General features: G+C 42.2%; 4 protein-coding genes across 5 annotated transcripts in view; 2 read left to right on the forward strand and 2 right to left on the reverse strand.

Annotated features, from left to right (window-relative positions):
* The first annotated feature begins 378 nt into the window (after positions 1–378).
* psme3 (proteasome activator subunit 3) lies at positions 379–6,069 on the forward strand. Its single transcript, XM_080466941.1, has 10 exons — positions 379–532; positions 1,883–1,915; positions 2,033–2,095; positions 2,822–2,926; positions 3,009–3,057; positions 3,136–3,254; positions 4,378–4,514; positions 4,592–4,646; positions 5,509–5,595; positions 5,685–6,069. Exons 1-10 carry the CDS (start codon positions 491–493, stop codon positions 5,763–5,765), a joined length of 771 nt encoding a protein of 256 aa, XP_080323067.1. The 5' UTR covers positions 379–490; the 3' UTR covers positions 5,766–6,069.
* Positions 6,070–9,643: 3,574 nt separating this feature from the next.
* g6pc1a.1 (glucose-6-phosphatase catalytic subunit 1a, tandem duplicate 1) lies at positions 9,644–13,646 on the reverse strand. Of its 2 annotated transcripts, XM_080461250.1 has the most exons (6): positions 13,024–13,646; positions 12,833–12,942; positions 12,116–12,221; positions 11,925–12,040; positions 11,185–11,713; positions 9,644–9,939 (listed from the first exon to the last, which is right to left on the reverse strand). In XM_080461250.1, exons 1-5 carry the CDS (start codon positions 13,239–13,241, stop codon positions 11,205–11,207), a joined length of 1,059 nt encoding a protein of 352 aa, XP_080317376.1. In that variant the 5' UTR covers positions 13,242–13,646; the 3' UTR covers positions 9,644–9,939; positions 11,185–11,204. The 2 variants fall into 2 exon arrangements, with proteins under 2 accessions (XP_080317376.1, XP_080317375.1); XM_080461249.1 differs by lacking the exon at positions 9,644–9,939 and having other exon boundaries at positions 10,036–11,713.
* Positions 13,647–14,194: 548 nt separating this feature from the next.
* On the forward strand, positions 14,195–18,709 carry g6pc1a.2 (glucose-6-phosphatase catalytic subunit 1a, tandem duplicate 2). The gene is made up of 5 exons (XM_080477027.1): positions 14,195–14,483; positions 14,563–14,672; positions 16,307–16,427; positions 16,733–16,848; positions 17,731–18,709. Exons 1-5 carry the CDS (start codon positions 14,251–14,253, stop codon positions 18,231–18,233), a joined length of 1,083 nt encoding a protein of 360 aa, XP_080333153.1. The 5' UTR covers positions 14,195–14,250; the 3' UTR covers positions 18,234–18,709.
* Positions 18,710–22,341: 3,632 nt separating this feature from the next.
* The window catches only part of LOC308109195 (ankyrin-1-like), a gene marked incomplete at its 5' end in the record, with an annotated part of 105,367 nt that continues 100,160 nt past the window's right edge, over positions 22,342–27,548 (reverse strand). The window contains 6 exons of the mRNA XM_080462619.1: positions 22,342–23,589; positions 24,275–24,337; positions 25,267–25,494; positions 25,932–26,015; positions 27,002–27,082; positions 27,280–27,451. Of these exons, the coding sequence (XP_080318745.1) occupies positions 24,299–24,337; positions 25,267–25,494; positions 25,932–26,015; positions 27,002–27,082; positions 27,280–27,451 (604 nt within the window). The 3' untranslated portion in view covers positions 22,342–23,589; positions 24,275–24,298. The remainder of the gene's footprint in view (positions 23,590–24,274; positions 24,338–25,266; positions 25,495–25,931; positions 26,016–27,001; positions 27,083–27,279; positions 27,452–27,548) is intronic.

A 27,548-nucleotide genomic window follows, 5' to 3' on the forward strand; every position in this document is an offset into this window, starting at 1 on the left:
AGTGTGGAACAAAACATGTCTTTGCATATTATACTGTACATAATTGTTTGTGACAAATAAAGGATTTGACTTGACTGATTTGGTGAATTTACCTTTGTGTAATTTACAGACACTTACCACTTACAGGGCCCCACCCCCACCCGAGAGACAGTAATCCCTGGTGTGTTTGGGTAATGTAGTTGTACAACCCCAACCCTAACCCTGTGGTTAATTTCGTTTGTAGCATGCTGGAGATTCTGCACACTGGTTGGCAATATAAATTTAGACTGCACGCCACTCCAAGAGATCTAGTTTTCTGTTTATTCGAATAAAGTAAAAAAAAAAAAAAAAAAAAAAAAAATGATACACGTGACCCACGTGGTTGTGCGGCGTCCGGTCGCACGTTAATGTCGTCATCACCGTGTGGCTGACAGATCCCTAAAGCCACACGTTTTACCGCTGAATTTAATGTTTTCGGGACAATCTTCCTCTGCATATCTGATCGCGTAAGATGTCTTCCCTCCTCAAGGTGGACAATGAAATCAAAACCAAGGTAACGGTCTGTGTTTTCGTGGAGCGGTTTCCGTTGTGCGACGTGTTTTTATCGCTCTGCCGCCTGCTAACACGTTAGCCATACTTAGCATCGCGTGCTAACAGCGGCTAGCCGCGGCTGACCGGCTTCTTTCCCTGCGGCTACAAAACACCTGTCAAACTTTGAATCGGGAACCGTGTGGCCGTAGTATGAAGCACCAGGCGGGACGGAAGGAAATACGCTTTCTAACCGCGTGTTGGAGTCGGTTTCAGCACCAAAGGGAGCACATGTACAACAGGAGGCCCAGTTAGCCAACACAGCGAGCTGAATCACTGGACAACACTTATCACGCTTCAAATCTTTCACTTCAGCTTTAGAGTGAACTCCATTAACTCAAACCAACATAAATTCACATTAAGTGTGAGAAAATGCGCGGAAAGCGCGTACATGTAGATCAAATCCACGTTGAAGAGTTATATCCGTTTCAGTTCCAAAATGAACTCGGGTCGTCTGAATCAGGGGAGCCAAACTAAAACACAGTTGGGAGAAAACTAATCTGATGGTGAGGTTGCAAAAACTAAACAGTCGTGTTTCTGGTAGTCAGGGTGTTAGTTTCGCCATCCCATGTCCACATATAACCTGCCTGCTCTTTTGGCTTGATTTATTGAGGTTTATTATATCTCAGGCTGAACAGTCAACGAGAACATTAATGACGATCTACTTTGCTGCAAAGTAAAAGCCTACATGTCACCGTGTGAGTGTTGCGTCTCCTCCCTATTTGCATTTGCATCTTCTCAAATTCAAAATGGAAATCCAGTCAGCATTGTGTGGTCGTGTGGAATAAACGAGAAAACGCAACTCATCTGTTTTCTTTAGACTCCAGGAAAGAAATCATCAAATAAAAACACTTTGTCTGTCTTTTTTCAGATCCTGTTTTTTTTTTTAAACATTTAGTTGAAGCGAATCTCTCAGAACATAGTATTTGTGATGACTTTGCCGAGTTCTGCATCACAATAAGACATTGAAAGGTTTGAAAATGCTGCATCTCAAATGCTCTGGATGGAAGTGGGGATGATGAATTGTTGTTGACACAGACTGAACGGGAGATCTGTGTGATAGCGCACTCCTGATATGACATTGTGTGTAGCCAGGAAGCATCACAGAAGTTAGGAAAGTTGTGCTGGTGTGTGTTTCTGTTAACAGCCCTTCCATTAACTAAGAATACATATTTTTCCAGGATTCTTGTAAAAAGGAGGCCTTGTCTTATATTCAAGATCATAATCAATAAATATATTGCATGCCAATTATACTAATCCTCAGGGATGATTTCTGCTGCATCTGATCTGATTTGTCTTTTGTGTCCATTCGTAGGTTGATGCTTTCAGGGAACGTATCACCTCAGAAGTAAGTGTTGAATAACTTTTGTGAGCGAATAAAGTATATGCCGAGCTCTTCACACTGATGGTTTGGTTTCCGTATAAGATTCCATCAAACATCATGTTTGTCCTTGTTTCTCTGCAGGCAGAGAATCTAGTCGCAAATTTTTTCCCAAAGAAATTACTGGAACTCGATCACTTCCTCAAGGTGGGTTCATGATTCAGTTTCACTAAACTGCTGGATCCGTAGAAGTTATGTCCACTAGTTCCTCCTCAGCCTTACGCCACTCGACTCTATTCACTATTGATGCTTTTCCACTACGTGTTAGTACCCACTACCAGGTACTTTCCTGGTACCTGCGCAGCCGAGGTCCCAAGCGAGCTAGACGAAGCCTGCTACAAGTATCAGGAGGTCTCGGATTAACTGGTTCCCGTTAGCTGGTGACCGGCTTCCTCGAGTGTCCCCTTTTCACAGCAGATATTAAAAACCTCAACGAAATCCTTAGCTGTCCTGGTGAACGTCCTTTGTCTTATTTTGTCATCAGTTGCTGCTAACGACTGGTGGCAGAAGTCACCAGTTAACAGGGGCACCAGTGAAACCAAAACACCGGACAGTGAAGCACGATAGTAACAATGCAAATTTTGTGCTATTATTGATAAACATATAATAATATATATTATTCCATTTTTTTATTTGAGCTGATATCTTGTGCACGTTTGCTCCCCGTCTTATCGAGGGGGATTACTTGTGCACGTCAGGGAAAAGCTCAGATGACTCCGCCCGCGCCATGGTTGTACTATATTGTAATGGGAAATGACCGAGGCGGAGTAGAGTCCATGCAAGACAAGTCGAGTAAGGCTGAGTAGGAGCCAGTGGAAAAGCGCCATTAGTGTGTTCAGTGTCATGATGCAGGACCTGGTCTCGTCCCCTCAGGACCCGAGCATAAACATAACTGAACTGAAGGAGATCCACTCAGAGATCAACCTGACGGTGCCGGACCCCATCCTGCTCTCAAACCTCCACGATGGTCTAGAAGCGGTGAGTGTCCTGGATTGACTTGCAGAATGTCGACTGTGCAGAACAGAAGTGACCAATGAAGCTTGGTGTTGTTTCTTTACAGCAAAATGCCAAAAAGAGAAAGTTGGACGATGCGAGTGGGGAGGACATGGGTGAGTACCGTGGAGGAAAACTATAACTTCACCTCAGATTTGATGATTAGATGATGATCTGAATCCTCGTTTGCTCAGTGGCTGGCACCAAAGTCTTCGTCATGCCCGGTGGGATGATGAAGAGCAATGGAAACCTGGTGGAGCTCATTGAGAAGGTGAAGCCGGAGATCAGGACGCTCATAGAGAAATGCAACACAGTAAGTTTCCTCTCTCATCGTGACGAGTGTCAGACGGGAAAGTTTAGAGTTCCTGCTGATAATCTGAGATCCAGTAAGGATTTATTGGTTAAAAAAAAAAAATGTGCGAGAACAAACCGAATTGAAACCATCCAAGTTGGTTCGAGGTTAAAAAAACTAATCTCTCTTTAAATATACAAACAGCAGCATGTGTGTGTGGGGGGGATTTTCTCATCGGCGTTGTGAATGAAGACACCGTTTCTGAATTTTCTGGATTATCAGGAAATTCTTTATATGAACGCAGCCTGCTGGGCTCTGCAGGCTTTCTCTTTGTTTTATCACAAGACTGCTGGGAGGGTCATCGGTGCTCTTCATCACTTCATCAACAGCACTGCTTTACATTTATCTCTCCGTGTCAGCCGTCACATCAACTCCTCTTTACAGCCCCAAACTTCACTCCCGGCTGCAAAATTCCCCCCATTCCCCAGACTTTATTTCAGGTTGGATTTTCATGTTATACCTGTGGCTCTTCAGCAAAGCAGGTTCAGTAAAAGATTAAAATGAAAATCTTTAATGCTAGTTGCGATCAGACTATATGAATAATCATATTTAATGGTTTTGTCATATTTATATCGAGAGAAAATCCCACGTAGGCACAGGAATGACTCGTGGTTTGAACCAGCCACTGTGCAGCCTAAGGCTCCAGTTACAGCGCAATGTGAAAACGCAAAAGTGCTCTTGTCTTTTGGGGGTCTGTAAATGTGGCAACGATGCTCAGAGACACTAAACACAACTTCATGAAAACGCTCGAGCTTCGTCTCCCCAGTTACCGTCGTAACTAGTTGTTCTGCACATGCTCAGTAGATGGACAATAAGAGCAATGTTTCCTCCAGAGTGTCGTGACTTGATAGTTTTACCAAATGGCACCCACTAGTGGCCCAACATGCTACCTACGCTGTTTTCGGTGTTTCTGCCGTTGCCGTGGAAACGCACGTCTTTTCCAAAACTGAAACAAAAACCCGAGAAATGATGCGTTTCTGATGGACGTTCTTCCGTACGACCTCCTGAATTGATTGGAGAATTGCTGTGTGGGTCAACTTGGATGTTTGGCGCGCCCCGCTCATCGCTCGGCTTCCCTCCGCAGGTTAAAATGTGGGTTCAGCTGCTCATCCCCAGGATAGAAGACGGGAACAACTTCGGCGTGTCAATCCAGGAGGAGACGGTCGCCGAGCTCAGAACCGTGGAGGGGGAGGCGGCTTCCTACCTCGACCAGATATCAAGGTCCAGATCTAATCCCTCTCACAGTCACGTCTCTCATCTTCTGTTTGTGAAAATCCTGCTTCATTCTTTACTCGTAGATACTACATCACAAGGGCGAAGCTGGTCTCTAAAATAGCAAAATATCCACATGTGGTGAGTAAATATCATAAAGTGTTTAGAGAACAACCCTGAATACGGTGCAGTAAAACGTCTACTTCCACTCCTGCTTCTCATTAAACCGTTCTCGTGTTTGTTCGTCATATATTGAGACAAAGTTTCAGGACAAATTAGATTTGAATATTAGGAAATTTAAACGTATTTGTCGCCTCTCAGGTGATTTCAAGAGGATCATTTAACCAGAAGTCAATTTAATGTGATTTTATAGAATTCTTAGAGTGAAAATTATCAAATGGTTATTTACTAAAGTTATTATACAGACATGGTAACGTCATATTGAATCAGGTGCTTGAAGTCAGACATGTTACGTGGAGAGATAACTATTGAGGACGTTGCTCATCCATTAAACAAAGTTTTTTTATAAGGAACTAAATGAAATTATCCAAAGAAGAAAGAATCAGTTTATATGATCCCCCCCAAAAAATCTAATGGTGTTATTGTTGGCAGATTTCCTGGTTTTGTATCTGCAGGTCAAATAACCACATTTCTAAAGTCGTGAAGTCGTATTTACACAAAAATAATAATTAAAATTCTAGATTATAACCATGAAATTAACCAACAAAGCCAATAAAGAAATGTGAAGGTAATAAAGTAGGGATGTGTCTGAAATAATGACATCGTTAGAAAGTTAAAGGCTTTGTCGTACAAACTGAAAGGTTTCAAGCATTTTATTTTGGTTATTTTATTTTGAAAAAAGAACATTTCACATTATCAGATCCTGCTCGAGTTTAGGGCCCAACAAATGTACTAAATCAAAACATATTGAAGCTTCACTGTTTGAGGGGGGAAATGAAATTCATTCGGTTCCTTAATGAAATGGTGTTACCTTTTGGAACAGGAGGACTACCGGCGCACGGTAACGGAGATCGACGAGAAGGAGTACATCAGTCTGAAGATCATCGTGTCGGAGCTCAGAAATCAATACGTACGTTTTGAAATGGATTCATTCTAACGTCGGTCAAAGGTTGTTTGTTTGTCTTCTGCTGGAGCTAAACGACTGTTTCCCACCAAAAGGTCACGTTACACGACATGATCCTGAAGAACATCGAGAAGATCAAGAGGCCTCGCAGCAGCAACACGGACGCATTGTACTGAACACACACACACACACACACACAGACGTCCCCGCCCTCGTCCACAGGACTCCCGACTAGACATCCAACGTCTTTTATTACAATCAACTCAGCAACGTTAGCCTCCATAGATGGACAGACACACAGACCCCTTTTTGTTTTAATTGTAAAGTATTTTTTTGTTTTAAGGCCGTTTGAATATTCTCTCTCTCTCTCGCTCCCCCTCTCCCCCTCCCCCTCCCCCTCTCTCTCAGTAAAGTAAAATAGAATATAGGCGACAAGAATCTTCATGTATTTTTTAATTTTAATTAAACATTTTGACCTCGTGTTTTTGTGCTTCATTCGTAGCTCCCCGGTGTGATTACCGTCGCTCGTTTTGGGTTTTACTTTTATTCCAGTAGATTCCTTCTGCTTCTGCTGGAAGTAGATAAAAATTTCCCACATTGTTTGGAATATAATTTCTGAGTGTGAACATCGCCAAAGTTTCTCCACAGTCTGAGACATTAATTCTATGGAATAAGGTATTTTTTTATATAAGACATTTATCATTTCTTTCAGGCGAGCAGTTTCCTGTTTCCTGTGTTCTACTACCGGGCTGTCACACAGCCTGAGCTTCAACCTGCTCCACAAGGTTATTCAGCTTATTTTCAAAATGTCAAACAGTTTTGATATTTCCTCAGAATGCTCAGTTAATGGTCTGGAGACAAAATGCAACACCATAAAATAAAAATAAAAGTTTATCAAAGTTGCTTCTTGTCCATAAGAACTTTATCAGAATGTACTTGTACTTCTTTGCACTTTTGAAAGAAAATTAGATTTTTTTTTTTTTTTGCTATTTAAAGATTTGGTTGTCATTTTTAGTGTATAAATCTGCCCTTGTGAGGCCACCTGCAGCATAGATTGAAATAGTTTCTACAACGGATTCAAACCTCCAGCTTGATCGATGCAGGATTTATGTTTTTGTTCCCATAAGACCTGCAGAGGTCACTGGCTATCAAGCCCTCCTCATCCCTCCATCTTCTCCTCTTCCAGTTGTAGTTGCAGAGCCGGCTCTCATCCCAGCACACTGTGGTTCTAAATGTCTTACCAGCTTTATGCAGACTAGTTTAAGACCGGCTTCAGCGATCTCAAGACACCCGTGGACGAAAGATAAGCCACAGAAATAATTAAACTCAGTGACTGAGGCTTTCATCTACTTCCTATTTCTCATGGAGTTTCATCTTAAGGCCACAATCCAACTGTGTTTCTAAAATGACCATTTCTTGTGCATTCTACAAGATAAAAAAAAAAAAAAACACAGAAAGAGCAAGTTTAAACATATTTACAAAGATGATGTGAGCTGCGTCCTCTCAGTCAAAAGAGAAAGGACAGACACGGCTTCACTGCCGATGTGATGGAGGCAAAGATAAACTTCCGGTTTCGGTCACACAGATCCTGTTCAAAACGTCCCTCCAACATCTGGCGACGCAAAGAAAGTCGGACCGCGACTTGCGTACGGTTTGGTTTTAACCTGTCGGTCAGACTCGGCGCGGAGCAGCTGAAGGTCACATTGATCCACACTGAGGCTGCAGACTTTTAACGGACTCCCGTTGACATGCTGATGTGTCACTGCTCGGGCTGCTGACATTATTTTACGGTAAACGTTATCGCGTGTGCGCACATGTGCATATCTGTCGGTTCAATACACCGTTAAACTGTGAAAGTTACGTCTTGAGTACATTTACTTGAGTGGAGCCACTGCTCCCGGACAAAGCCCAGGTGTTAAAAAATAAATAAAATTCAATTCCACTCATAAAGTTAAAAAAAAAAAAAAAATCTGAGAAATTCAACTTTTAAAACTTTAGTTTATCACACCTCCTCTTCTATTTCCCACATTTGCTTTATTAGGTGATGTCAATGCACAGGAAATATCAGAAAACCAGTGATTCCACTTCCTATCAGCACTCACCAACTAAATACCAACACCCACTGTTGGAATCATCGATGAAATCCAAGAAACTCTAAATTTGACTTTAATACAAGTGCGTTACAAAGTCGAGTTGGCCACACTAGCGCCATATTTCCTATAGGATGAACTCCTACCACCCGTGGCGTCTTTCAATGCAACAAAAAAAGAGGTGAGATTTTCAGGTAACATTCTTCGGAGTTTTTCCAATAACCTGTTACACTCATTGCCCTCCAAGGTCTGCCCAGCGGTACTGCTCTGTCTGAACGTACTGCCCTTCAGGCTGAGGGAGGAGTTTGTTCACGGTGCCCGGCTCGATGGGTGGAGCAGGTGGAGCAGGAGGAGGCACCGGTGGATGGATCATGGTTGCGTAAAGAGACGAGGCTCATTGGGGAAGGTGTAACAGTTCCTGAGAGTGGCCTTTCATCGCTCCTTCTGTGTGTGGAACCAGGACATAAATACATTGGATTTGCTGGTTGGAAATGACACAACCGTGATTATTATGTCACAGTTCCGTCACGTGGAGGCGCTCTTTAATTAAATTTTCAGGTTTGGTGTGCTTGCCTCACTTTCTCATTATGTTCTGTCACTAAATGTCATCCCAGACTATCATCTGAAGATGTGAAATTGTGAACGAAGGGCTCTAAAGGTCACTTCATCATGAGTGGGAGAAAAATACATCCATGTTTGAAAACATTCGGATACTGATCGTCGCCTACAAGCCCGTCATTTCTGTAAGAACTTAATCACAGTGATCTCAGGTGACCTAAAACTGCTTAGAATAAAAGTCTGACCTGAATGGCAGGATTACAAAGGTGGGTCTGTTAAAGTGAGACTGATTGCTGTGCGTACAGTGCAAGGTTGGATTGACTCACCATATTTTGGTAATTGTGCTGTTCCAGGACGGTCACTCCTATTTCATCTCCTCTCCATACAAAAAGATCTAAACATTAAAAAGATCTCTGGATTTCTGTGAGAGATGGACAAGCTACTGTTGTGAGTATCAATAGCCAACAATAAAAAGTCTTGATCTGTGATAAATAAAACATGAAGTGTATTTAGGTGTCAACTTAAAAACTATAGGTTTGGAAGAACCTGGATTAAATGTGGAAGTCACCAAATACGTAAGGATTTATTGAGTTGTTAAAAAGAACAAAAGTAAAGTTCCCTTTTAAATCCATTGATGCTCTATAATCTGAATGTTGGATGTTATATCAGTTTGTGATAGGAGGAATATGCTCTATAATCTGGATGTTGAAGGAGGAAGATGCTCTATAATCTGGATGTTGGAGGAGGAAGATGCTCTATAAACCGGATGTTGAAGGAAGAAGGTGCTCTATATTCTGGATGTTGAAGGAAAGATGCTCTATTATCTGGATGTTAGAGGAGGAATATGCTCTATAATCTGGATGTTGACAGAGAGATGCTCTATAATCTGGATGTTGGAGGAAAGATGCTCTATGATCTGGATGGTGAAAGAGGAATGTGCTCTATAATCTGGATGTTGGGGGAAATATGCTCTATAATCTGGATGTTGGGGGAGGAAGATGCTCTATAATCTGGATGTTGAAGGAAAGATGCTCTATGATCTGGATGTTGAAGGAGGAATATGCTCTAAAATCTAGATGTTGAAGGAAAGATGCTCTATGATCTGGATGTTGAAGGAGGAATATGCTCTATAATCTGGATGTTGAAGGAAATGTGCTCTATAATCTGGATGTTGTAGGAGGAAGATGCTCTATAAACTGGATGTTGGAGGAGGAAGATGCTCTATAAACCAGATGTTGAAGGAGGAAGATGCTCTATTGTCTGGATGTTGAAGGACGGCTGAACAAAATGACATAAAAAAAATGACGAGAAACCTGAAGTAAAGTTCCACCATCTCGGCAGCTGCTAATACTAATCATGGCGGACATAATTACTTGCAAGAAGAAAAACAAAAACAAAGCCATGTTGTCACAGTTACTTTACAGCCCTGATACGTCCCGTTATCGCCCAGGTTTTCTGTGATCACGTAATAAAGCTCCGTGCCTTCCCATTGGCGGGACCCTGGAGGTGTGTCGACGTGATCGAGGCGTGGAGGAGAGCTGAGAGCTGCTGGAACCTCACTCTCCTTCCAGACGGGAGCCTCGAGGCGCACACGTGCTGTCTGCAGCGCTTCCCTGCCCCTTGATCCTCCATGTGTCCGCTGACCAGCCGCGGTGTCACAATGTGAAGAGTGCATGCGCTGGTTAATGTTTGACGGTTGTTCCTGCCCGGGAAATTAATCAGTGTCATTGTTACTTTAAGAGGTGACAAACAATTTCAATAAACATCCCTTCCCTTTTTTTCTTTCTTTCTTTCTTTTATAAATCGAGGGAATATTACAGAAAACAGCAAAACATTCCAAACTTTATTTCCAAGTGTAATTATTTAGCCTTTGACTGCGCTCATAAATGATTCTATTAAAACATAGTTCCCATTTTAGATAAAAGAGAAAACCATTGATACCAACCATGGTGGTTTTACTTTTAGTGGTCAAAACATTATGCACACACACTTTTATTTTTTCCGTTGAAAATTAAACAAATTCAAACCAGTTTCTTCACTAAAAAGTCGGTCTTTACTAAAAGCCACGTGTAGCTTCAATTTTCTCACAACTTAATGAAAACAGCGTCGCCCCCAAGATCTTTTATATTTGTTGGAAATTACACCCAATCCAGCTGTGAAATTGTCATTAAATGTTGAATTTATTTAAAAACAAATGTTGAAATAGAGTGATTTGGTAAAAAATGTAATTCGTCTTGGCTACTTCACCAATGTACATAACAAACACATCATATGAAGTACATACAGGAGGATTTCCAGCATTATCTTAGGCTGAAAAGTAGTTTTCACAAAACCTTCAAGGTTTTTGCTTGTTTAAACGACTAGTGTGTGTGTGTGTGTGTGTGTGTGTGTGTGAGTGTGTAAGAACAAACACAAGCATTTATTCGACGATAAACATGCTTTCCTGCTCCACGTGCTTCGTCCCACACCAAGCGGCAGTTTTTCAGTTACTTGCTGGATTTTTACACAACTGTTGGGATCAGTGAGTAATATAGAATATTTATTAGTGAGTCACTGAGAGATAATTGATTTAAGTCTTCACGTACAGCCTGTAACTGTTGCTCCTGTTGCACTCAATGTTTACTTTTTTATTATTATTTTTATGTCTTTTTAAGCACTTATTTTTAAACGCATCCATTTTTTACTCCACTTTGTCTGCAAAACTGTCATTTAAGAAGCTGGGATGTATGTTTTTGGACCATTGGAGGTCATTTAAGTACCCAGAGAAATCCCAGCATGCCCAGGGAGAACATGCAAACTCCTCCGCAAAAGGTCTGAATTCAACCTGCTCATGTTCTCATTGTGAAGCAACAGTTGTAACTACATCTCCTGCTTTTCCTGTTTCATTCAAAAAAAATACTGTGACAAAGTTATTTCCCCCCCTCGAAACACCCAAACTGTCAATTACCTGAAGGCTACAAGTTGTATTTACAAGTTTTTGTTGTTTTTATTTCCCTGGGAAATCCTGCACAGAGCGGCCGGCACCAGCGTGGTCGGGATCAGAAGTGCGACTGCACTCTTCCCGAAGGACAGGAGGTAAAAAATCTCGTGGCTTTCGGAGGAAAATGTCCACGAGTCCAACAGCTGCAGCAGCAGCAGGGAGATGCCGATACATCCCGTCTTGAAAACGATGCCTCTGCGCCTCGTCCCGGTTTGGCCGTGGAGCGGCGAGTGCAGGCCCAGGCCCAGGCCGAACAGGCTGCCCATGTTCCGCAGCAGGCTGGCGAACGGCGTGGAGTCCAGGTGGACCCACTCTGGCCTCACGCACCACTTCTGGGCCTTGTCCAGGGTCCACAGCAGGTCCACGCCCACAGCTCGCAGCAGCAGGTAGAAGCCCACGGCGAAGCAGGTCAAGAAGAGCGTGGTGAAGAAGTACTTCCTCATGCTGGCGCCGTAGATCCATTTGACCCTGGAGACCAGCTCAGCTACCAGCACTCCTGAAGTCAGGAACAACAGAGGAGAGATCATCAAATAGCAGGTGGGTACTTTGTAAGGATGAGACCTCGTGTACACCACAAAGTTCTCAAGTGAAAAAAGAAAAGTTTCATTGCGTTTTGGTTGTCCGTTTACATGACAACGATGCTCTGAGAAAATGAAAATGCAACTTTTAATTGAAGTGAATTGATTGATTTGTGACTTCACACCGACCTGTGATGCCTCCGGCGATGACCTGGTGTGGGAAGTGGGCGGCCATGTAGACCCTGGACATGCAGACCACCAGCACTACCAGGGCCATGAGCCCCCACAGGGCGATCTGCACCAATCTGACAGAGTCAATATTAAAGTACGTCAACGCAGCAGAAAAAAAGCAGGGGGTTTGTTTTCAAGCCCGGACTCACTTGTACGCTAAAGCTGGACACTTCCTTTCTACTGCGATGGAGAGCAGCGCCGTGACCATCACGTACCAGACTCCCGCTGCGCCCATGGCGTGACCCGAAGGGCTTCCTGCACGCCACACAGTTAACGTTAGAGCATTTTAAAGAACACGTTCAAAAAACTGTTAATGACCTACTGAATTAAACGCACTACAAAGGAACAAAGGCACTGGAATTTCATAACCCATTTATGACAGTAGGTCACAATGAGAAAAGACATTACAGCAAAAGAGGGTTAACTATTAACCCGATCAAACATTCTTTACTGAGAACTGATTGATGTAATTGGCAATAAACAGATTACTAACAGTTGATTAATTATTGTGGTATATATTGTCCCATATGCATTCTATATTTAGAATATACGACCAAAACATGAACTTTACACTTCATTTTTATATAGTTCCACATGCATACAAGTTTGCCTATTTTTGAAAAATATTCATAAGAAGTAAAAGATTTTTTATAAACTATTTCCATCCATCCATCCATCCATCCATCCATCCATCCATAGGGAAAACATCCTAACCCACACAGTCCCCGGCTCCTGTTCAGCCCCATTCAGGAACCAAAACAAAACACTAAAAACCTTTAATAAGACAAGTCCTGTTGATAAACCTGGTTGCGTTGGATTCAATCAGCCCAAAGTCGCCACGTGATGTTCACATTTCCAATAAGTACCTGGTCCAGTCTCACATGTGATGGGGAACTGCTGCAGCGACGGAGCCGGGCCCGCCCCGTAGAACTGGGTCTCGTGGACCCACCAGTAGGGCCTCTCCCCAGAAAGCACCCTGCAGTGGAGGGAAACACAGAAAGCTAGAAAGCAGAACCCGACGCCAGCACGGCTGCACTCCGCCGGACTGCTGCTTTACCACTTCAGCACCAGGTTGAGCCAGTCTCCGATCACGGCCACCCAGATGAGCCGGAGGCCCGTGTCCCTCCGCAGGTGGAACCACACGGGGAACCACCAGAAGAAGGTGGTGTGCAGATCGGCCACGGTGGACGCCAGGTTGAACAAGCCCTCATGGCTGCTGTAGGCGGTCTGCAGGTGGACGGCCAGCCCAACGCCCCAGCTGTGCAGGAGATCCATGCTGTCGCAGCCCAGGACGCTCGCTTCTGTTGTCGTTGATGCCGCTGCAGCGCTCCTCCAGGCTCGCACGTCTCCTCTGCCTCTGTGTGATTCCCATCTGGACTTTACTCCAGGCTTGAAATTTTGTTTGCCTTTGGGAAAGCGCAGACGGGTTCCTTAACCTTTACACCCCTGCGGCCCCCTCTCCATTGTCACACGCAAGAGTGGAAATCTGCTTTCACTCAGAAAAGTCCAAATTTTGGTTAAAAAATAAATAATAAAAGCTGTTTGCGGACGCTTTTTTTTTTTTTTTTTTTTAATTTTTGGGATGTCAATTTAGTTTAAATTGTTCCTCGTCACATGAAAAGTTTTTGAACAGAAACAGAAACCCATCTGGGTCACAGATAAAAGTGTATTTTACACACTGATGTTAATCTGTCGTTTCCTCTTTTATCACCAACTCTCTGCTCAGTCCAAACCTAATGACTTAATCATTGATCTCCTTATGTAACGCTAGAATAGATTGCCCCATCACTCAGTCCGACGGCTTTTACCAATTCATCAGAAACACAATTATGTAACTGACAAGTTATTGGAAAGAGGAAAAGTGAGGAATAAAGGAATCTGTGGAGCGATGATGACCTCTGAGCCTGAAAATGATTTCCAGGGCGGCGAGGAAAACAAACACCCCTCTGCAAACGGTTTCATGGACGTCAAGAGTTGTGAAAGGCGACCACTGGTCGACCCTCGCGCTGCGTACAGTAGTGTTTCCCCACTGTGTGCGTGCGCGTGTAATTTATTTATCTTTTTTTTTTTTTTTTTCCAGCTTGTTTGTGTGAAAAACCTCTCAAAGTCTCCTGACTCGCAGTGTTTCATTACACATGTGTAAGGTCCAAAGATCACCGGCGAACACGCGTTTGGGTTGTGGGCACCTCATGTATAAAACAACCGGCTGCGTCGCCGGTGGCAACAGTGTCGATTCTGTCACTCGCACATCAGCAGGCCCAGACTCCCTCCTCGTAGTGGCACCATGCTGGACACCATCATGGACTCCGTGCAGGGCTTCGGGGTGAGCAGCACCCACTACCTGCAGACCAACTACAAAGACGCCCAGGGCTTGTTTCTGTGGGTCTCCTGGGCGGCCGACCTCAGGAACACCTTCTTCATCTTCTTCCCTCTGTGGTTCCACCTGCGGCCCAACGTGGCCATCAAGCTCATCTGGGTGGCCGTGATCGGAGACTGGCTCAACTTAGTCTTTAAATGGTGAGTTGGGGGCTTCTCCTTGAATTGGAGTGGAAACGGTTCCCCGGTGATAACGAGGTTTTCCCGTCTCTGCCTGCAGGATCCTGTTTGGGGAGAGGCCGTACTGGTGGGTCCACGAGACGCCGTACTATGCAAACAGCGTTCCTCCTCACATCGAGCAGTATCCCATGACCTGTGAGACCGGGCCAGGTGAGCAGGGTCAACGCACACACACACACACACACACACACACACACACACACACACACACACACACACACACACACACACACACACACACACACACACACACATTCTCCCTAAACGTCGAGAAATTGTTAAACAATCTATAAAAAACAGAGTTATTCTATGTTATGGGATTCGCCGGTAGGTTTACAGTGTAAATCATGAAATATGGAGTCACTTTTATAAAAAAAGTTTTTCAAGATTTTCCAGTTAAAAACCACCACAACAGACTGAAAGTAAAGGATAACTAGAGCCAAAACACAACCCGAAGGATTGTTCAGTTATACAAAATCTCAGTATAAATATTCAGCCCTGTATTATATAAGTTGTTAGTTTGGATGAAACATGGAAAAAAATTGTGAATTAACCCGTATATTAAATCCCTATATTTTCTAGTCTCTGGGTGGTTGCTATTTTACAGAAATGATCAAAAGAAGAAAACAATTAAAGATTAACTAAAGATTTGTGTGTTTTTATGGTTTAAATACTATACTAGGTTCTATTCAGTGATAATCTAATCAACTCAAATGTCTTTAGTTAATTAGACTAAACTGATGAAAACGTACAGTCAAAATGTACAGTCAGTATTGGCCTATTTTCATATTTCATAAAAAAAAAAAATAACACTTTGACTTGTGAATATATTCAACTAAAGCCACTGTTTACGTTTGTTTTAATAATCTTGAAACAACTTGAATGATGCTGTGAAATTATACTGAAGTCGTGATGTTATGTAAGAATTGTTTTACGAGTTTAATTACCTAAAACAAAGGTGAAATGGTTGAAGTTTTCTCATTACGTGTTCCTGGAGTGCTCAAGATGAGATAAGAGCCAGAAAAACATGAAAATACTCTGATTTTTCACTTTAGTCAAAATGAGCAAATGTTCCTCCATGCTGTAGTTTTCTACATGTGGGTATATGTGTGAATACATTCCTATGCATATATATTGTATATATGTATACTTAAAGTGATTTATGTATGTACAATTGGATATGATCAAACAACTTTATCATATTTATTCTATATTACATTATTGTTTGTTTAATTGGTTTAAAAAATATGTAATTTATTGGTTCATTGGTTTATATAGTTCAAACACGTTTAAATGAATTGAGTAAGTGGAAGCTAAAAAAAACAATTATATAATATTTATGGAGAAGGGTTTGGGATTTAATAAGTTATACTTATTCCCACTCCTTTTCAGACATGATATCTGAGTATATTGTTCTGCTGTGATTATTCACTGTTTGTGTGGTGAAATATCTTTGGTTATCTGGTGTGCACTGTGGACTGATACTGATTTTGAGAATGTCCAGAATTAAATAAAAGATTAAAATAAAATTGTATTAACTCAAAAAGCTTGTTGCTGTAATTATTCTCCCACTACTTTAGTGTAAAATATCAATAAATAGATTTAAAAAAGTGTTTTGCATTTCAAAAAGTTGTGAGTGTTCAAATAAGAAATGAAATATGACAATAAACTGTTATTACATATGGAACAGTTTCTATTGACGTGTACATTAGTTAATTGAGTCAATTTACCTGTATTTACCAATTTACCCCCCCCCCCCCCCCCCCCCCCCCCTTATGGTCCAGGGAGCCCCTCCGGTCATGCCATGGGCGCAGCGGGGGTTTACTACACCCTGGTCACCTCCATCCTCGCCGTAATGACCAGTAAGAAGAAATTTGGAAGCAAGAAGAACCCAAACAGAGACTGGTGAGTCTGGATGTTCCTGAAACGCTATTTTTTTTCCCCTCCTGTGACCGACGTCACTGTTGTTTACCATCTCGTTCCCTCCGTCCGGCCTTATCGCCGGGGACACGCTATCTGTTCTCAGCTGCAGTTGATCATTGACCTCTGAGAACTGCTGGTTCAAGCGAGTCTGTTGTTTCCAGGCTTGTTTTGATGTGCAAGCACCCGAAGTTCCCCCAGATAAGACGAGCAGGAACGGTGTTAATTGTTATATTAGTTTTGGTATGAAGACTTCCCAGGGTGTGACTGAGTCTTTTGTCCCCCGGCAGGTATCTGAAGGCGGTTCTGTGGACGCTGTTCTGCGCGGTCCAGGTCTGCGTCTGTCTCTCCAGGGTTTTTATCGCTGCACACTTCCCTCATCAGGTCGTCGCCGGTGTCATCACAGGTCAGTTTGTCTTCGGCTCAGAGTGGTTTGTGAAGGGGAGTGATATCCAGTCACAAGGTTCTGGGTCCCATGAGACACTGTAAGGCCAGGGGTGTCAAACATAAGGCCCGTCGGCCAAAACTGGCCCGCAGCAGGCTCCAATCAGGCCAAACCAAGTAAACTATGGTCTATTTAACACAGTCCATCACAGTGTGACAGGAGGCTGCAAAATGCAAGTATAGGAGAAGTTTTCTGGACATTTTGAGTTTTGCGCCACAAAGTATCATTAGAATTTGCTTAATGTTGAGATTTTAGTCATTTTCGGTAATAATGATGAAACATTTTGCATAAACATCAACTTTTTTAAAACTTCCACTCAACACCACGATACAGAAAATCTTTAAAGTTCAAATTTAAAGGTTGTTATGACATTATTTTACCAGTCGGCCCCACTTAGGATGATATTGGGCTGAATGTGTTGCCTCAGATGAGTTTCACACCTCTGCTGTATCATTGTAGTGGGTCGTTATTTGACACCTGCATCTCTGACCATGTGCGGCAGCACTGAAACCCAATCGCAGTTACTCCAGTGACAATTTGGGTTCAGAACTGGGGTTGGATGGAAATGTAGTGGTGAGCGTCCGGGGGCCTTTCTGTGCAGAGTCTGCATATTCTTCCTGTGCGTCCTTAGACCTAGAAAATGACTGGTGCCTCTAAAACAGCTGTAGGTGTTAATTTATGTGGACGTGTGTGTGTGTCTGTGGACCGACTGGTGCAGGAACGCATCCTCAAGCTTGATAAAGTGACATAGAAGGTCATGATGGATGTATGAAACGTATACACAATGTCTATGAATGTAGTGAATGTGAGTCACTGCTCACATGGCCTCTGTGTAAATTGCAGGCATGATCGTGGCCGAGGCCTTCAACAGAACCCAGTGGATCTACGGCGCCAGCATGAGGAAGTACTTCTTCACCACGCTCTTCTTGACCTGCTTCGCCGTGGGCTTCTACCTGCTGCTGCGAGCTGTGGGCGTGGACCTGCTGTGGACCCTGGACAAGGCCCAGAAGTGGTGCGCGAGGCCGGAGTGGGTCCACCTGGACTCCACGCCGTTCGCCAGCCTGCTGCGGAACATGGGCACCCTGTTCGGCCTGGGCCTGGGCCTGCACTCGCCGCTCTACACCGAGGCCAAGAGGAGCAGCAGCACGGCGGTCAAGGCGGCCTGCGTCCTCAGCTCGCTCTTCCTGCTGCACCTCTTCGACTCCTTCAAGCCGCCCACGCACATCGCCGCCCTCTTCTACCTGCTGTCCTTCTGCAAGAGCGCCACCGTGCCCCTGGTCGCCGTCAGCATCATCCCCTACTGCGTCAACAGAGCGCTGAGTCAGCAGGGCAAGAAGGGAGTGTAACGGCTCCCCTGATAAGACAGAGAAAAACAAACTCCCCTCTGGTGCTTCTTACGTTCACATGACGAAAACTCTCCTCAGGCGGGACTCTGAACCTTGACCTCTGTGTGGCAAAAAGTAAAGAGTAAAAAAGTGAAAAGCAAAAAACCAAAAACAAAAAGCACTGCCCGGGATGCAAAGAGGCACTTCCAAAGAACTACGTCAACTCGCACAAAACATGATAATCATCCTGCAGCCAAGATCTTCCTCTCTCTCTCTCTTGCTCTCTCTCTCGCTCTCTCTCTCTCTCTCTCTCTCTCTCTCTCTCTCTCTCTCTCTCACACACACACACACACACACACACACACACACACACACACACACACACACACACACGCACCTTTGATATGCTATCTCAACTGTAACAGTGTTGTATTTTTAAACGTTATAGAAAGTATTTTTGAAGCTGTTTTTTTTAAATAAAGATCATCTTAGAAATGTAAATGACTTGACTCACATTTTGGTCACATGCAGGAGATTTTAATAATGAGGCATTTTTAAAAGCATTTAATGCAGGAATACTAAGGTTTTATTGATTTTTTTTTTTCCACCATTGATGAAGCGACTTGCTCCAGGGTGAACCAGCCTTTAGTCCGCCGAGACAAAGTTCAACACTAAGCAACTACAAACTGAATCAAGTAGGAAGGAAAACAGAAACACACTGGGAAGGTCAAAAGTAAAACGTTTTGACAGAGTGTCTACATTTCTTCAGTATCATTACAATTAGATTCGACTGTAAGAGCAGGTTTATTTTTGCAACTTCAAACCCAATTTTTGGAGCCATTTTTAGCAGTCTGGGTCTTCTATTTTTTATTTTCAGCCAATTTAGATATTTCACCATATAAAGCAGCTTAGCAACTAGAAGTTTCACTCTTTTCATATTTTCTGGGGTTCTTTCTTTTACATTTAAAAAAAAAAAATCCATTTAACTTTCTCTTCCACTTTTTTCAGGCTTTTTTGTTTTTGATTTACATTTTTTTTTTACACAAACAAAACAATTATATATACTTATCAATGCTCTTCAAAAGAAAAACAAAACGAAAAAACAAAACAAAACCGGAGAAAAAACAAAAAAAAAAAAAAAAAGAAGAAACTGAGGTTCTGTTTTATAGTTGTGGACATACCTTCGTCCCTTCCTCATGCAGTCATCATTGCGATGTATCTGCCCCATTTCTGTTTATATTTGTGCACCTTATTTGTTTTCATATGCAGCAACCTTTGACAGTTCCGCAGTCCATTCATCAAATGGGGGCGTTCCTGGGGATTTCCAGTGTCTGAGCAGAATTTGTTTTCCAATCATGATCACAGTCTGTGTCCAGTCCTTCAGTGCATTAGGCAAGTTCAGCAAAACCTTTGAGTGTCCAAGAACATACAATGATGAACAGAAATCCAAGTGTACACCCGATACCTTTTGTATAAAATTATGTATTCTCATCCAGAACAATTGAATTTGTGGACAAGACCACAGCACATGTATCAAAGAACCATCACAGTGTTTACATTTCCAACATAATGTTGAATCTAGCAACCCCATTCTAAATAATCTACTTGGTGTCCAATAAAAGTGGTTTTTTTCAGGCTTTTTAAATGATTAAAAAAATGATTTAAATGATGAAAAGTTTCTATTAGATTACAATAGTTCTCGCTTATGGTTTCTTCTCCAGTGCCATTTTTTTGTTTCGATGATTGACTCAGGAGTCAAACCTTGGCCTTTAGTCCGAATCTTACTGACGGTGAGCTGCTGGTGTTTGTGTGTCCTGCAGGAGCGAGCTGAACATTCAATATTTGTCTTTGTTTTCAGGAACTTTACAGATGAGCATGTGCGTGCGTCACGGTGGCGCTGACACACTTAATGACCCAAAAATTATGATTTTTGTGAGTTGTCACTAATAAGTCTGTCTGTGTTAATGTAGCTGCAGATCATTCCCAAAACCTCAGAGGGGCAGAGTCTCTACAAAGAAATGCATCATATAGTATTTAAAAAAATAACCTTCTGTTTAAAGATTATTCGAGAAATTTTAATCAATGCATTACAAAAGCACCCAGCTGCATATTGTCATTCTACAACTAGATTTTTTTTTTCTTAATTACCACCAACCTACTACACTTTTCCCTTGTTGCACTAACTTCAAACAGAATATAAAGCTGATAAGTTATTAATGAGACACAATGAAATAATCAGTTCTTTTAAATCCTTCCTGGTGGGGAATCAGGTAAACAAATAAAAATAATATTTTTATCTATATTGCATCTGTCAGAAACAGTGATTGAAAATGTTTCGGCAAAGTGAGTCGATTCAATAGTAATAATAAAGAACTTCATTACATTAAAGAACTTCACCGGAGGACCGGACCAGAGCGAAGCGCTCTTCCGCCTTTAGACCTTTATTAGAGTCAAAGAAGAAGAAAACTGTAGAAAAACATGGCGGCGCCCTGAAGTTTCCTCACGCACCTGACAGTTTGTGTCATTTAAGTTGTCAATGTGGCTTTTAAAGCCACAAAATACGCCAAAAATGAAATAAATGGGCTTTTTCTGATGCGTCTTGTCCATACTGGAGCTTTTACTGAGGCTGTTCTTCTCTGCAGCTCCACCGCTGTGGAGGAAATGTTTACACCCGGTAAGAGAACGCAACACACATTAAGTAATTTAGCAACAAATAAAAACTATTGTAAAATGATTAAACCTCCGAATCCCAACGTGTGTTGTTTTTTTTTGTGTCTGTCTCATTTAGTCAGCTGTAACTGAACAATGTCTCCTGTGCAGCACGACACAATCAGAATGCAATAAATCATTAAGAAAAAAAAATTGTCATTTTCTAAATGTTTGTTTTCTAAACAATGAAAACAGTGAATAACTATATAACACATTTCAAGTCTAAGGATCAAAGAAGAAAATCTATTGAAATATTTACATTATAGCAAGATTGTTATTTTTGTCACTATTAAGAAATATGTTGAGTTTTTAAAAGTTCTCAAGGCACTGAGAGCAGGCGGATAGAGGCACTGCCGTGAGGAATCAAAATTCTATAAATTTTGTTACAGCGAATACAGGGTGGATGTGAAGATATGAGAACCAAGGCCATGTTGTAGAAATGTTCCTGTGATACATTCAGGTACCCTCGGAAACTTGACAATCTGATGATTACCCCAGTTTCTTTTAGTTTTTGGACAAGTTGTTTTGTAAATAAGCGGCATTTTGACCCCGCTGGCCGGATTTGGGCTTCTGATAGTTAAAATAGTTTAGTTTGTAGTATTTTTTAAGTCTTCAAATATGAATATATTATTCAATAACATTTAAATAGTTTTTGACCTTTGGAAGTTTGAAGCGGAGAAGGAACATCCATGTAAACTGGACTTCAATCTGAAAACTGAGACTCATTCACGCACAGCAGGTATGATAAAATGACCTCATATAATTATGACAATGTTAACAGACCTGCATTAATGAAGAATTTGAAATTGAATGTAGAATTGTTGGGACGCGTGTTACTGTTTGGTGTTTTTTCTAAATTGAAGTGTTTTAGAACCTAAATGTGCTTGAATATCAGCACTGTAAACAAAAGTTATAAACATACAAATATGTTCAGTAAATCAGTGTATTATATCTAAAAAAAATAAAAAAATAAAATTGGCCTCATCAGAATTGTAAAACTCACAAATGGTGATATGTGGGTTATATTTAAATATTTGTGTGTTTTAGGTCTTTTTGAGGAAGAACTAAAACTAAATAAGGAACTAAAACCTTTTAACTTTTTAAATCAGAAAGTAAAACTATTTGAATGTGTAAATCATCAAGTCATGAGCTAAAACACTTTAAATTACAAACTAAAAAAGCAGCATCAGTTCAAGATTGATCACATTTAGCTCACGTTTTCCTGTCCTCATGTTCTTGTAATTTATATAATTCCATAAATAATTAACAAAATCTTCCTGCAAATGTACAAAATGCACTGAAATCTTGAATAATTTGCTGAGAAACTAAATTCGAAGTTCCCACAATGTAGAGTTTAATCAATCAAATATGCATCGTCCCTCGATTCAGAGAAAGTGAACAAACCAGACGGACTCAAGTTCAGTTTAAACACAATTTATTTTTCTGCTTAAATAATTACTTGGATCATCCAGTGTAGGCTATGTTGGTTCGTCATACATGTTGGTACCAGATTTATCAAACGGGACGCTGACGGTGGATTTGTATGAAAGAAAGACAGAGACTGACACGGGAACAAAACATTTTTTTTTTTTAAAACCGAGCGATCGATAATGTGAGTCTGGCTGTTTGTACAAATACTTTTGGCTGAAAGTGAGATTCTCTGTTGGTGTAAAAATAAACAAGATTAAAGTCGTCATAAAGAAAGCACAGTCAACCTAAAAGCTTGAAATTGTAGTGTGATGCATGGTGGTAACGGAGGCGGGTTTTATTGGTTGTCACACACACGGACACAGTTTGAGTGAAGTGTTTTCTGCTTGTAGAAAAAAAAAAGAAAACCAGTTATAAATGTCAGGATTTATGTGTTATGAGTGCAGAAAGAAGAACCAGCAGAATCCGCTTGTAATTGTTTTACAGTGCTTTGAATTAGAAGAAAAAAGAAAAGAACATAATAATAAAGTGACGTCACATGCAGCAAAATATCATTTCTCTGAAGACGGAGCGGAGCTAAAAGAAACGCTTCAAATCAAGCTTTTTTTTTTTTTTTTGTGTGTGTGTGTTATATTTCCATTCATTTCATCTCATTTGTCGTGTCAGGAAGAGCACGTCAGGTCACACACACACACACTCGCTCCGACAGTGTCGACCTCAATACAAAGTCTGCAAAGCTTCAACACAAATCAGTGCATAAACAATCTGTGAAGCTACTGATTCTTCTTCTTTTTTTTCTTTTTCTTTTTTTTGTACAGTGTCATTTATATACAACAAAAATCACCCATTTAACTCTTTTTATAAAAGAACCAGGTGGTACAGCCCGACGCTGCGGGTCCAGGAAGGAAAAAAAATAGACCATGTAAGGCGAGTGTCTGAGAATCTGTCAGCAGTTTCACCGTTTCCTCTCGCTTGGTTTCAGACGACTGGAGAAAGTTCCCGCTCGTGTCCATGCGCGTCCTCCTTCCGCCGCCGCCGCCGCCGCCCTCCGACTTGTGAGTGACGTTTGGTGACATGCTCATGCGAAATCAAAGGAAAGTAAACCGGCCTCGCAGAATTAAAAACCATGCGATTTTTCTAAGTGAAAGCTTCAGACACGCTGTGGGCCGACCGACTCGGGTCTCTGGTCCGCTTTTCCTCCCCGGGGTCGAGTGTCGGGTGGCAGCTGGAGGGCGCTGACCTGGAGGTCAAAGGTCACACATTTACCACAAAATGCTGAGTTACTCAAGTTCAACGTCAGTAGTTTTAAAAAAAAGTCACGGAAAATTAGATTTTGACATTTAATGCATCAAATGACTCAAAATGGTCAATTTAAGACTAAAAACATGGGAATAAATCAGTCTGGGCCATGTGATGTACATCGCAAAGTTTAGATCAATAAAGTTATCATTTTCTAATAGATTTTAACGTAATCTATTCACTTTCTTAAGATATATATATATATATAAAAAAAAGAAAAATGTATTTACACTAATAAGAATTTATCTATATGTGCCAGGCACACAAAATAAAGACATTTTCATCACGTACATTCTGCACAACAACCAAGAAAACTTAAATTTAAAGGTTATTATGGTATTATATTACCAGCCTGACCCACGGAACAGATGGAATTGGAATGTTTGTGGCTCCTGGACGGAAATGAGTTTGACACCCCGGATGTAAGGAATGTATTTTCTTTTTCTAAAATACGTTGGACATGTAAAACTGATCAAAAAAGACATTGTATTTCACAACTTTAAGTGAACAAAGTCTCTAAAGTAGCAGTTTTAACTGTTATACATCAACTAGTTGTGAATCCTTCCACTGCTTGATTTGTATTTAAAAGTAGGATTTTAACTGTCAGACTGTCGGCGGCGTCTTACCAGGAGTAGGTGCGAGGACTCCTGTTATGACTGACTCTTCCTCCCTTGTTTCTTGTCTCCAGGCTTGACAAAGGCAGAAAAACAAAGACACATGACAGTTAGTGTTCGGGCTGAAATTGGACCGCGAGCGCCGACAAACTGCTGCTCAGCTACGTCATGCTGGAAGAAAGACGAGTGGAAGGAGAGAATAGGTTTAAATCACACATGCTGCCACCACCACGACAGGAAAAAGACTTTTCTATGTTAGTGGAAACACTAATGTTAGTCGCACAGCAAACACAGTGACACAGCTCCTGAAGTAACGAGAGTACAACGGCTCGGGGGGGTGTAGAGGGACGTAATCCTGTTTACAATGTTCTAAACTCCCGTAGCGTTTCAGGATTTGTTTACACGACAACGCTGCGAGGAGTCACTGAAAATACAACTTTTTGAGAAAGGCTGCCGAGGTGGAACAACAGCACCCACTAGTGGCCTAATATGAAACCTACATCGTTTTCGATACGCAGCCATGTAAACGGGAATTTTTTTGTGAAACCAAATTGCAAAAAACGATGCCTTTTCATTTGAAACTAGGCCTTAGTTAAAATTATATATATTATACAATGCTGGTTATAGCTGCTTCACCAGCAGACTGAATGAAACACACTAAGTAAAGACATTTAATCACAATAAACAAGTTGTGTACTTTTTTCATAAAAGAAGTAAAGGTTAGATAGGTAGATTATATAAACGTCCCTTTCCACACTACCATAGCTAATTTGATCATTTAGTTCTGAAAATGTCTTTTTAATGAATAAATATCAGTTGAAAATCAAAGATAAGCTGCTGGGAAACGACGGCAGCAGCCTCAGTCTCTTTATATCAGCTGTGTGTTAATCCTCATTCATACACGTTAGTCTGATCTAATCCAGAGTTTCTACACGTCGTCATGCAGGAGTGACGGAGCAGAGCTCCATCAGCTAACAAGCAGGCGACTCGTTTTCAGCAGTAACCTCGTTTTTCCCCCTCTCCTCCTTGTGGCGGGAGCGCTTCCCCTTCTTCTTGCTTTTCCCCCCGGAGGCTCCCGCTGAGGATGCAGCGGCTGCACCATCACCACCACCACCACCACCTCCTCCTCCTCCCCCAACACCAACACCAGCAGCTTCATCTGCAATTATTTCTCCTTCACTTTCCCGCCTCTCCTCAGAGTTGTAAACCCGGCGCACCACCTTTCTGATCACCTGTAGGGGGCAGAAGCAGGTCAGGAGGAGGTGGGAGGAGCATGTTGACAGGAAAACAATGGAAAGATGGAGCAGAGGGAGTGGAGAGAGTGCAGCCTGCAGGGAAGCTTCTGTATATGCAGCTTTTAGGCTGAAACTTTTAGTTGCTGATTTTCATCTTTGTCAGTCGTGGATGCTGGAGGTTTCTCTGCAGTTTGCTTTTCTATGTGGAGTGTGCCTGTTCTCCCTGAGCATGTTCTGTCCTTGTGGGATGGACACTGATTTTGATGAATCGGGTTTGGAAGATGGATGAATGTTTCATTTTCCGTGCGGCTGCGTCCTGTTGGTGTGTGTGTGTGTGTGTGTGTGTGTGTGTGTGTGTGTGTGTGTGTGTGTGTGTGTGTGTGTGTGTGTGTGTGTGTGCGAGACAGAAGATGGAGGAGGAAGAGGAGGGTTACTTTTCTGGTGACCAGATTCCCGTCTTCGTCTGTGAACTGCTCCTCCGTCACAGACTCTCCAGGAGTGTTTCTGGCCTCCTCTCCCTGCGTTTAGAGTTTGTGTGGAGATGGAAGAGTGAAGAGACAGACGGTAGAAAAGGTGAGGATGAGTTTGGGGTTTTCGCGTGAGATGGTTATCCAGCAAACAGAGCAGCTTCCTCACAGCGGGCGCATTTCCAACCGTTCAAACCCCATAAAGCCATTCAATTCGACTTCATGTGTGAAGACTTCTTTATCGCTTCAAGCTGTGATTGTCTTGTAGATTTATTGCGCACAGAGTCCGGAAACCCAGCAGACGTGAGGACATTGAACGCAATCAGATTAAAAAGCACGAGCCTGCATTGGAAGAAACACTGCACTGCAAAAACGACGACACATTTTTAACACCAGAAGATGGAAAAGCAGTTAAGAGGATGTGTGAGCGTGCACGAAAAAATAAAAAATAAACCTTCCCAACAAACCACACAATGAACCTCATCTCCCTAAAAAAAAAACATGCAGGAAGAAATTCAACACCTCATTCAAAAACAAAGGTTATCTATTCATATATTTATTAACTTAAAGCATTTCACTGCACAATACAATGTATAATTGTTGTGTGTGATAAATAAAAAAGACTTGACTTATTTATTGGCTTAAAATGAGGCTTCAGAGCCATAATGACACTCACAAGGCACCACCGTTAAAGTGGTGAAAATGTGCTAAATAAATGAAGTTCATTTACTCGCACAGACTCTATTGACTTGACAGCTTCCTTTGTGGTTCTGTACAAATATAAACCGTCAAATGTTCAACTCCTCAAGAAATGTAGAATGTTATTTTGTGTGTGTAGAAAAAGTAAATTCACAGCAAAACAGCCGAACCAAACCAAACCAAACCAATTCTGCAGGGTCGAGCCAGCACGCACGCCACTACACCAAGGCCCCGTTTCCACGACAACAGAGAAGCACAGGCCAGCTCTGGGGCTCAGGACACACAGCAGGTCACGTCAATCCTTCAAACCGTCTCGGCGAGTCCGGAGCCTCACACACCTTCAGTATGACCCGTCTGCGGTACACTCTGGTGACCGTGGCTTCTTCATCGGAGCTGGACTCCTCGGCTCTAACGCTTCCCTGACGAGACGCAGCCCAGCACCCGCGCAATGAGTCCACGTGTAAAAGTGCACATTTGGGATCATTTAACATTTAAAGCTAAAAATCTAGTTTTGCCTGCAGGTTTGTAGCATGGAGCTGCGCTCCAGTCTTAAAAACTGAAAGACGGCGCTGCAGGACAAGCCTGTGTGTTTTCTGTCTGTATGAGTGACTCTCACCGGGGTTTTGTGCTGAGACCCGTCCTGCTGCGCTCTGCTTGGTCCCGCTGTGCTGCTGCCGTCCTCCTGAGTTCCTTTGCTCCTCCCCTCCCTCGCCGCTTCGCCGTGACTGCCGTTCAGCCTGTCGCTCCGAAGCGGCGGCTGCTCCAGAGAATCAGCGAGACTGTCGGGGCTGGAGGAGGAAGACACATTCTGTAAATCCACATTTCAGTTCTAAATGTCGTCCAGGTTCAGGGTTGTGGGCTGCTGCAGTTATTCTCGGGGTACTT

The sequence above is a fragment of the Lipophrys pholis genome, assembly GCF_963383615.2.
Source record: "Lipophrys pholis genome assembly, chromosome: 1".
In the NCBI taxonomy this organism is placed as follows: domain Eukaryota; kingdom Metazoa; phylum Chordata; class Actinopteri; order Blenniiformes; family Blenniidae; genus Lipophrys; species Lipophrys pholis.

What these genes read in the sequence shown, in the direction of transcription:
- g6pc1a.2 (XM_080477027.1), top strand. Translation starts at nt 14,251, where the DNA reads ATGCTGGACACCATCATGGACTCCGTGCAGGGCTTCGGGGTGAGCAGC. An exon ending in GACCTGTGAGACCGGGCCAG is followed by an intron (nt 14,673 to 16,306) that starts GTGAGCAGGGTC and finishes CTTATGGTCCAG; the next exon opens with GGAGCCCCTCCGGTCATGCC. An exon ending in AAGAACCCAAACAGAGACTG is followed by an intron (nt 16,428 to 16,732) that starts GTGAGTCTGGAT and finishes GTCCCCCGGCAG; the next exon opens with GTATCTGAAGGCGGTTCTGT.
- psme3 (XM_080466941.1), top strand. Translation starts at nt 491, where the DNA reads ATGTCTTCCCTCCTCAAGGTGGACAATGAAATCAAAACCAAG. An exon ending in TCATAGAGAAATGCAACACA is followed by an intron (nt 3,255 to 4,377) that starts GTAAGTTTCCTC and finishes TTCCCTCCGCAG; the next exon opens with GTTAAAATGTGGGTTCAGCT. An exon ending in TAGCAAAATATCCACATGTG is followed by an intron (nt 4,647 to 5,508) that starts GTGAGTAAATAT and finishes CTTTTGGAACAG; the next exon opens with GAGGACTACCGGCGCACGGT.
- g6pc1a.1 (XM_080461250.1), bottom strand. Translation starts at nt 13,241, where the DNA reads ATGGATCTCCTGCACAGCTGGGGCGTTGGGCTGGCCGTCCACCTGCAG. An exon ending in CACATGTGAGACTGGACCAG is followed by an intron (nt 12,222 to 12,832) that starts GTACTTATTGGA and finishes TGTGGCGTGCAG; the next exon opens with GAAGCCCTTCGGGTCACGCC. An exon ending in TGTCCAGCTTTAGCGTACAA is followed by an intron (nt 12,041 to 12,115) that starts GTGAGTCCGGGC and finishes TGACTCTGTCAG; the next exon opens with ATTGGTGCAGATCGCCCTGT.